The sequence below is a fragment of the Solanum stenotomum genome, chromosome 10, assembly GCF_019186545.1.
Source record: "Solanum stenotomum isolate F172 chromosome 10, ASM1918654v1, whole genome shotgun sequence".
Classification (NCBI taxonomy): Eukaryota; Viridiplantae; Streptophyta; class Magnoliopsida; order Solanales; family Solanaceae; genus Solanum; species Solanum stenotomum.
In genome coordinates this window covers 46644415-46655334 of record NC_064291.1, presented here as the reverse complement: position 1 = coordinate 46655334, position 10920 = coordinate 46644415, and the positions used below count along the sequence as shown (strand labels likewise).

General features: G+C 34.2%; 1 protein-coding gene and 1 pseudogene across 1 annotated transcript; one reads left to right on the top strand and one right to left on the bottom strand.

Moving 5' to 3' along the window:
• Positions 1 to 7054: 7054 nt before the first annotated feature.
• LOC125843061 (uncharacterized) lies at positions 7055 to 8080 on the bottom strand. Its single transcript, XM_049522302.1, has 2 exons — positions 7986 to 8080; positions 7055 to 7907 (listed from the first exon to the last, which is right to left on the bottom strand). The coding sequence occupies exons 1-2, from the start codon at positions 8078 to 8080 to the stop codon at positions 7055 to 7057; spliced, it is 948 nt and encodes a 315-aa protein (XP_049378259.1).
• Positions 8081 to 8494: 414 nt separating this feature from the next.
• On the top strand, positions 8495 to 9729 carry LOC125843060 (polyphenol oxidase B, chloroplastic-like; annotated as a pseudogene).
• Positions 9730 to 10920: the final 1191 nt, after the last annotated feature.

Below are 10920 nucleotides of genomic sequence, written 5' to 3'. Positions count from 1 at the left end.
GTTACATGGTTTTTCTCAAACTGGTAATATATTTTTGTGTACATTTAAATATTATAATTCTCAATTTAGTTATTTTTTAATATTTAACTAATTGAAACCGCATATAAATTGCATATGAAAATGAAGATGTTAAGACAACCTTCCCACAAGTTGATTCAAATATGCTTGATGAAGATGATCATGAAGTGTTAGATACGCCATATGTTTCATGAAGTGTTAGTTACGCCATAAGTTTCATGATTTTTTAAGGAGTTTATTTTTTACATTTTTATGGTTGGAATATTGTCATAATTTTTGTGTTTTATTGTGATCATTGCAAAACAGTTAGGTTAATATTTCTATTTAGATATTTATACTTTTACTTGAAAAAAACTTAATAAATATTATAAAGATAATTTTATTTGTGGATTTGATTAACAAGTAGTAACATTAACACCATGTAATATTGTTTTATCGATATTTATGATAATATTTTTAAATTATAATTTATAATTTAATTTAATAATTATAAAAAAATATATACCTTTTAAAAAAGTGGGCTGGTCCGGCAAATCTGTAGCCCACGTACTTGTGGGTTGGGCCGACCGTTTTCTGGCCCACACCAAAAATAGGCTAGCCTGACCTGACCTGTAAAATGTCAAAGCCTATATGGATTAGCCCGAATGGAATGGGCTAGCCCATATTGACAGCTCTAAAAATGATTGAACAATATAATATCAATGGAATAATATCTTAGCAGTGAGGCAGCAGAGGTACAATAGAGCAATCAAATTTGTCCATAACAACTTTCCTTACAAAATCTGACTGTCCACTTCAATTTCTTCATAGGGTTACAAACAAAGGAATCTATTAGGACCACTTGCCGAGAAATACTATTTTTGAGGAAATTTCAAAAATAACTAATTATATAACATATGTTTGACAACTCGAGTAATTTTTCTAGAGTTTTTTTCATGAATATCACATATTTCAGATTTAAGTTGTTGGAATTATTGTACATTTATATGTTTGTAGTTTTGCACCCTTACTTTTTGAGTTTTTATATACAGTTAGTATTACTCTAATAAGTTAATAATATAAAGTTGTTAAATCGATATTCAAATCATTTAACAAAAGGATAATTGTCTTTTTCATAGTCAGAGAAATTTAATTTCGGAGTATTTAGAGATATCGAGAGACTCCATTCATATTTTTAAATTATTAATTTTTTTAGAAAATTTATACATCCCGGTAATTATAATAATGCACTTCCTACTTTTGAAACGACAATAGTAATTTTTTATGCATCGAAAGTATTTGCTATTGTTCTAGTGGAACAATTTAATTTTATAGTTTTTATGAGAGCAAACTATTACGTACACTGCACCTAATTGAGTGTATTAATTCATTACTTGTTATGTTGGCCTGTTCAGATAAAAAGATTAGGTTAAAATCGTATCATTCAAAAATATTTGATAGATTCATCATAGGAAAGAGCAAAAGAATTTCTTAAAATGTGTTATCTAATTGTTCAATGCAATAAAAAGAATTATTAAAAATAATAATAGCACAAAGCCTAAGGTGGAAAAATCTATGATAAGTAATAGTGTCCACAAGAGTGCACTATGAATTTCTAGTCTCATAAAAATTTGCATGGATATCTTAGAAAAAGACAACGATGAACTTGTCTTTTTCTTTGCCACAACAAAAACGTGGAAAACTATTACGTATTTTTAATTAAAACGAAGAAAGGTTAAAAATATTTTCAATCTATTTAATTTGATTCATCATTTCCCTCAGTCAATGTATAATTACAAGGTATAATCACTAATTCACTAATAACAAAACAAAACACCCATAAATCTTAATTTATTATTTAAAAATTATGCTTCTCCAAATAAAGATTTTTTATTATTCTCCATCTTTTATTCTCCATAATAAATATTTTTTCTTCTCCAAAAATTGTATTTTTATTTTATTTTTTAAATCACATTATTTTTGGCACTACAACAAAAGCACTTTCAGCGGCAATAAATGTATACATTAACAAAAAATGCTAAAATTTTGCCGGAGAACAAGTTGGTTTTTTATTTATTTTCTTTGTTTGATAAGTAATTAAGCAAAAAAATATTATCTAAAGAGTATTTATATGTAATTTAATAAAACACTATATAGTAGAAGGGGTAGACAGTGGGGTGGCGGCGGTCAAGAGGTTGAGTGAGTGGGGAGGATACAATAAACATGCAATGTTACTCATAAAACTTATTTTTCCTACTTTAAGAATGCTATGTTTCCATTATTAAGAAAATATATCAAAGCTTTATATTTATTTCTTAAAAGAATCTACTTTTGTATATCTAGGGAAATCATCTGTAAATGTATTTGGCACCTCTAAGCATGTTTGTTTCAAGTCTCATAAAAAATAGTATGGATTTACTCCAATAATTCACCATGTTATTCTTAGGTTGCTTAGTTTAAGCACAAATCTTACACTAAAGTTGGATGGAATATAATCTGATATCATATGATTAAGCCTGATTTGTAAAAGAAAACAAAATAAAGATAAATTTTATTTTGAATATCTCCAACTTACTGGACAAATGAGTGTTTTTTTTATCATTCATCTAACATTATAGATAAATTCTATCATGAATATCTCAAATGGACTGATGATTGTTTTTTTTAATCATCCGCTCATAATATAGATAGATTCTATCTTGAATATCTCAAGCTTACTAGATATATGACTGTTTTTTATCATCCGTAAACAATATAGATAGATTTTATCTTGAATATCTCAAACTTATTGAAATCACAAAAATTAGTATGGATTTCTTAGAAAAAGACAACTATGAACTTGTATTTTTCTTTGCCACAACAAAAATATGGAAAATTATTATTTTTAATTAAAACGAAGAAAGGTTAAAAATATTTTCAATCTATTTAATTTGATTCATCATTGCACCTAGTGAATATCATCCGCACACACAATATAGATAGATTCTATCTTGAACATCTCAAGCTTATTGGATAGATGACTGTTTTTTTTTCTCATCCATACACAATATAGATAGATTCTACCTTGAATATCTCAAACTTATATAAAATCACTGTTCTTTACATATAATACAGATAGATTGATTCTACCTAAATATCACATTTTTGTTCTTTAGCGGTTATACATTTTTTTTTATGTAATATTATGATTATTTTACTCACTTCTATTAGTATATATATATAGATGATAGGAATGAAAACTGTTGGAATCAGTAATGGAGATTCACTAATTGAGGAATAAGAGAGAAACAAATCTATATTGAGCTACAGAACTAAAAATGAATGAATGTACATCTTTGGTAGTATCTATTCTATTTATAATACATCACATTAAAGCATTTAACTAGACTGGTAGACTTAACTTAACTATGGTTAGTTGTAACTACTTTTACTAACTGAATTGTTACTGACACATACTAACAAATTCTATAGCTAATACTACACTAACTCCTTGCTTCATAACACCCCTCCACAAGCTGGTGGCTGAAATAAATCTTTTACCCCCAGCTTGGACATTAGATGTAGATGTGTTGCTTTCCATAAGCCTTTAGTAAGTAGGTCTGCCAACTGATCTCTTGTTGACACATGATTAGTCTTGATCATTTTTTGTTGTAGTTTTTCTCTGACATGACAAAGTGACAATCAATGTCAAAATGCTTCGTCCTTTCATGAAAAATAGGATTGGATGCAATTTGGATTGCAGCCTTACTATCACAATAGAGTTGAACTGGCTGCTTGATGTTAACCCCTAGCTCCTTATATAGACAAATAAGCCAAGTGATCTCTGCTACTGTTGATGCCATACTCCTGAATTCAGCTTCAGCAGAACTTCTTGCTACTGTCTCTTGTTTCTTAGACTTCCATGATATGAGTGCATCTCCAAACTTCACCAAGTAACCTGTTACAGACCTCCTTGTTTGTAGACAAGTACTCCAATTAGAGTCACAGTAAGCAGTAAGTAATTCTGAGCTTCGGGCAGGCATAAACAAACCTAGACCAGGAGATGTTTTAATGTATTTAACTACTCTAAGAGCTGCTTCCATGTGAGACTTTTTTGGGGCATGCATATACTGGCTCAAGACTTGTACTGCAAAAGATATGTCTACTCTGGTCATTGTTAGATATAACAACCTTCCACTAACCTTTGATATCTCCCAATATCCTTCAAAGGTTTATCTGTTGGAATAACTTCTGATCTATGTACATGTTTATCATACTCAATAGATGTCAGTCTTACATTAGGATCCATTGGTGTATGAATTGGGTTTGCACCACTCAATCCCATTTCAGAGATTAGTTCCAAAGCATACTTGAGTTGATTCATCACATACCCCTCCTTAGTTCTAGCAAACTCAATGCCAAGAAAAAACTTCAGTTCTCCCAAATCTTTCATCTTAAACTTAAGTTTCAGATAATTTCTAGTCTGTTCAATCAAGCTGCTACAACTACCAGTTACTAGAAGATCATCTACATACACAAGAACCACCACCAATTCTTTTCCCATTGTTCTAGTAAACAATGAGTAATCATAATGGCTTTGAACAAATCCCAACTGAACTAATGCTTCAGTTAACTTCAAATTACATTGCCTAGGTGCTTGTTTGAGCCCATAGAGAGATTTGTGCAATTTGCAAACTTTGTTAGACCCCACCTGTCTGCAAAAACCAGGAGGCACAACCATATAAACATCCTCAAGGAGATCACCTTGAAAGAAAGCATTGTGCACATCCATTTGAAAAACCAACCAGTGTTTAGCAGCAGCCACAGCTAGTACAGATCTGACAGTAATCATCTTGGCCACATGAGAAAAAGTCTCAGTGTAATCCAGGCCCTAATTCTGATTAAACTCCTTAGCAACTAGTCTGGCTTTGTATCTCTCAACAGCTCCTGAGGCTAAGTACTTTACCTTGAACACCCACTTACAACCAATAGGTTGCTTGCCAGGAGGTAGCTCAATGATGCTCCAAGTATGATTATCCTCCAAAGCAGAAATTTCAGCTTGCATGGCCTCTACCCACTTAGGTTGGACTACAGCTTCCTCAAAAGAAGTAGGCTCAGAAATACTGGAGTAAGCAGCTAATGCTGCACCATAAGAAGCAGTGAGATGAGCATAAGAGACATGATTGGAGACAGGATACTGGCAGAAGGCTTTAGGCTGAGCTGTCAAGAAATCTTGCATCCATATAGGAGGCTTAGTGGATCGAGCAGACCTTCTCAATGGAACAGTCTCACAAGGTGTCAAAGAAGCAGAACAAGGATCACCTAATACATTCCCATCATCATGAGAAGAGTCAGCAGGAGGATCAAATCCACTTACAGATGAACTAGAAGCAATAGTGTTCTCAGCAGGACTGGGATCAGAAACCAACAGTGGAGTCTCTTTAAGGAACTGCAGAACAGGAAATAAAGGGGGGCAAACAGAGCTCATATGCTTGAAGGGAAAGACTGTCTCTTTAAACACCACATCTCTACTGATAAAGAAGTCTTTGGTAGCTAAAACATAAAGCTTGTACCCCTTTTGGAGAGTAGAATAACCATCAAACACAACATGAACAGACCTAGGAGAAAACTTGTCAACTTTCCTTACCTCAATGGCAAAAACAAGACATCCAAACACCCTTAAATGATCATGTACAGGGGGACCTTTACACAGCAAATCATGAGGAGTTTGTCCTTGCAGCACAAGAGATGAGAGGTGGTTTATTAGGTAAACACTAGTGTTAACACATTCACCCCAAAAACGAAGGGGAAGACCAGCCTGAAATCTTAGTGATCGAGCCATATCTAAGATGTGTCTGTGCTTCCTTTCCACAACCCCAGTCTGCTGAGAAGTATAGGTACATGAACTCTGATGGATAATACCTAGAGTATGCAGTAAAGTAGTGACTTGTGAGTTGAAGAACTCACACCCATTGTCAGATCTAAGCAGTTTGATCTAAGTTGAAAATACAATTTTCACCATTGCAAAAAACTGAGTTAAAGCAACAATAACTTCAGCCTTAGAATTTAGCAGGAAGAGCCATGTATATCTTGAGAAATCATCAACCAAAGTAAGAAAATATCTTTTATTATCTTGAGTAGGAACTCTATAGGGACCCCAAACATCAACATGTAATAGGTGAAAATATGCAGTAGTAGTAGTGCTGCTCAAAGGAAATGAGAGTCTGGCTTGCTTAGCCAATGGACATACAATACAAATGGTAAAAGAACGAGATGAAAAATGTTTGAAACAACTAAGTTTTCTGATAGTAGAAACATGCACATGACCTAGTCTCTGATGCCAAAGAGACATATCTAAGCTACAAGACTGAGAAGAAGAAACTGCATTAGCTACATGAACTAAATCCTGTGTAGACTTCAATGAATCTCCTGAGATCAGCTGACTATCAGCATGCACAATATACAAATCATTCTCCAATCTGCCAGTCCCCCTTACAATCCCATTTGAGAGGTCCTGAAAGACGCAAAAATTAGGATAGAAGAGGACACAACAATTGAGCTCCTTTGTTAGTTTAGATACTGACATCAAATTGTAATGGAAGGCAGGAATATGCAAAACATTAGAAATCTCAGTCCCTCCAAGGACCTGAGAAGAACCAATGTGAGTAACATGAGCAAGTGCACCAGTGGGTAGATGAACTTTGTTACATGAATTATTCTGTAAAGAGACTTGTGGTGTGATCAAATTCTCATTGTGTACCATATGTTGATAAGCTCCAGAGTCAATAATCCATTTATTATTATTAACAGAATGCATCCTACCTGATGCCATCAGATTGTCACAGTTATTGTTTGCCTTTGCTTTCTCATTCTCTTGATCCAACATGTGTAGAAGTTGTTGATACTGTTGTGGAGAGAAGTGAGGATGCTGCTGAACCTGTGGGTCAAAATGAGCTAGTGGAGACTGCCTGTTAGACATAATAGCATGAGAGGTAGTAGGAGAGAAACTACCACTGTGAGACAATCCAAGAACACTTGAAGTTGATCCTTGACCAGTATTTGCTGAATACTGCCTCAGCTAAATAATACCAGCATTAGCACCCACAGCAGGAATAGATCCAGGTGGTGTTCTCTTTTTACCCTTCCAGTCAAGAGGATAACCATGAAGTTTATAACAAGTAGCTCTGATGTGACCTTTCCAATTGCAGTAGTCAAAATAGAGATCTCTGGTAGATCTTTGATGAGATCTAGAACCAGATCCTAAAGGAGGATTAGGTCCCGAGTATGAACTAGAGCTTGATCTAGGTACATGACTCTTATTATTGCTGAAGAATGTCATGGCATCATTCACCAAACCGTGATTATCAGCACTTACAACATTGGATTTACCAAGTATCCTCTGGCTTTCCTCGGCCATAACCAGAGAGTAAGCCTTGTTCACACAAGGTGCTGGATCCTGCATCATAATCTGATTTCTACACTGATTATAAGACTCATTTAGCACTAAGAGAAACTGCATCAATCTCTGGTACTCAAAATGAGTTGCATAAGTCTTAGAAACTTCACAGGCGCAACCAGGACATGGCATAAGAGAGTCAAATTCCATCCACAATTCCTTGAGTTTGGAGAAATAACTAGACACATACAACATTCCTTGACTAAGTGTAGCAATCTCCTTGTGTAAATAAAAGATCCTAGAGCCATCTACTTTGTCAAATCTCTCTTTCAAGTCAGTCCATACTTGCTGAGCACTACTAGCATAGACTATTCCACTTAACAGTTCCCTGCTTATAGAGATCATAATCCATGACAGGACTATGACATTACATTTTCCCCAAAGATCATGCAATGAGACAACAAACTTATCCTTTGAATACTGACCAGTAATGAAACCTAACTTCCCTTTTCCTAGTAGTCCAATCTTCATAGATCTACTCCATAAAGAATAATTTTCAGATCCAGTGAGTTGAATTGAGACCAAGGAACTACCTGGAGTATCATATGCCTACAAATGAAGAGGATGATGAGCATCGACTCCTATATGAGCTCCCGCAGTTCCTGAAAGAGGTCCTGTAACTGAATTAATGGCAGCTGCATCCACCATTGCAAAAAACTCGAATGAACTCTAATCTTCATTGTTTCTGGGACAATGCACACTACTCTTTCACGAGCCTATTGCTGCACTGAAACAGAAAGATACCCAGAGTAATATCTCGAGCTCTGATACCATGTTAGAATCAGTAATGGAGATTCACTAATTGAGGAAGAAGAGAGAAACAAATCTATATTGAGCTACAGAACTAAAAATGAATGAATGTACATCTTTGGTAGTATCTATTCTATTTATAATACATCACATTAAAGCATTTAACTAGACTGGTAGACTTAACTTAACTATGGTTAGTTGTAACTACTTTTACTAATTGAATCTGTTACTGACACATACTAACAGATTATATAGCTAATACTACACTAACTCCTTGCTTCATAACAAGAATAATTATCACTTATCTCAACAATGGCTTCTTCTTGTTCCATTAATTCTATGTGTTTAAGTCTTGTGAGCAGAGTAACGCCTAATCTCAAATCGTGTGGTAACGCCACGAAAACGGGGAGTACAGAAGAAGTAGGATATAGTTGTTGCCCTCCTACACCAGATGACTGGAACAACATTTCATATTACAAGTTTCCCCCCATATCGAAGCTTCGTAAACGTCCGGTTGCTCAAGACGTGACTGAGGAATATATTGCAAAGTACCAATTGACCACTCGAAGAATGAAGGACCTGGATAAAAAGGACCCTCGTTCATTCATACAACAAGCCAATATCTATTGTGCTTATTGCAACGGTGCTTACAAATTTGGTGATAAAGTTTTACAAGTTCATTTCAATTGGCTTTGTTTTCCCTTCCATAGATGGTACTTGTACTTCTACGAGAGAATCTTGGGAAAACTCATTGATGATCCAACTTTCGCTTTGCCATATTAGAATTGGGACCATCCAAAGGGTATGCGTTTACCTCCCATGTTCGATCGTGAAACTACTCCCCTTTATGATGCAAGACGTAATCCACAAATCCGTAATTGAACCATAATCGATTTTAGTTCTTCTAAAGACGAAGTTCCTACTGATGTTAAAAAGACGGTGACTAACAACTTAACTGTAATGTACCGTCAAATGATAACTAATGTTGCATGCCCTTTGCAATTCTTCGGTGCTCGTTACGTTCTTGGGAATAATAATATGAATGATCGGGGAACTATTGAAAACTGCCCTCATGCTCCGGTCCACATTTGGACTGGTACTGTCAAAGGTACGGATTTGGGTGATGGTAATAAACGGTCATTAGGTGAGGATATGGGCAATTTCTACTCAGCCGCTTTAGACCCGGTTTTCTATAGCCACCACGCCAATGTAGACCGTATGTGGAATATATGGAAAGGATTAGGCGGGAAAAAAAGGATATCACAGACACAGATTGGTTGAACTCCGAATTCTTTTTCTACGATGAGCACGAAAGGCCATACCGTGTGAGAGTGGGAGACTGTTTGGATACGAAGAAGATGGGGTATGATTACGCGCCAGCAGACATCCCATGGATTAACTGTAGGCCAACAAGAAAAGGGAGAGAAGGAAAAGTGGATTTAACAAACATTGAGCCAGCAAACAAGGTATTCCCAATTGTTAACCTCAACAAACCCATTTCGTTTTACATCTATGTCCCCTTCTTTTGCTATCATTTCATTTGGTGATAATACAAAACTCTAGAAAATAAGACATCTCATGCATGTGAACAGTAAAACAAGATTTAATGCGGAATGGTGGAATCTATTCCCTCTGTTCACTTTTATTAGCTTGTCTAATATTACAAAACTATAGTTTTCACTTGTCACATTTTATATATTAAGACAAAAACAATTAATTATTTATGTTCTAAATCATTTTCTATAGATTACTCCATTAATATGAGTTTGGTATTATCTTTATTATTATTATCTCTTAAAGAATCATGCTAAGTATAAAATGAATAATGGGCAAAAGGTATGAAATATATCCAAAATTTGATCGAAATTGTTGTAACAATTCCAAACTTTGAGCAAGACCTATTACCCTTGCACTATTTAATAGTGTGTTTTAAAGATATATAAGTGTTAAGCTGGACAAATTACTACTTATATTGATGCAATATTTATGATGTCTACGTAGACATCTATATATCTTTAAAATACATGCACTATTAAATAGTGTAGGAGAATAATAGGTCTTGCCTAAAGTTTGGAATTGCTACATCAATTTCGGTCAAAATTCGAATATATTTCAAACTCTTTTATGAATAAATAAAAATGATTGAACGCTACAATATCAGTTGGATAAATAAAAACAAATGGAAAAAAATAATATCTTAACATTGAGCCAGCAGAGTCACTATAGAGCTCGCAATCAGATTTGTCCCTTATGTTACCTTTGTCAAAATATCATTTAAGGAATCTTTTAGGACCACCTTGCTGAAAAATAATAGATTTTTGAGGAAATTTCAAAAACAATCAATTATATAGCATCATTTTTTTTTTACTTCAAGGAAATTATATAGCATATGTTTGACAACTCATGTAACTTTTTCTAGATTTTTTATTTATTTATAAATTTCACATATTTCAGATTTAAGTTATTGGCATTATTGTGCATTAATAACTTTGTAATTTTGCACCTTATTTTTTTATTTTAGATTTTCAAAATTGGTTGACTTAACTATGGTTACATATTTGTTAATGTAGTATAATCTTAACCTTAAAAATTTAAATAAGACACATGCCTCTCATCTAGATAGATGTGCATTTGACAAAATGGAGGGGAAGGGTAGCTTCAGGGGTAGCTTTAGGGTCAATCGAATAGATAGAAGATCTAGAGCCCCGGTCATAGAGAATGGGGAACGAGTTCGTGAC

What these genes read in the sequence shown, in the direction of transcription:
- LOC125843061 (XM_049522302.1), bottom strand. Translation starts at nt 8,080, where the DNA reads ATGGTGGATGCAGCTGCCATTAATTCAGTTACAGGACCTCTTTCAGGA. An exon ending in GCTCATCATCCTCTTCATTT is followed by an intron (nt 7,908 to 7,985) that starts GTAGGCATATGA and finishes TTTATGGAGTAG; the next exon opens with ATCTATGAAGATTGGACTAC.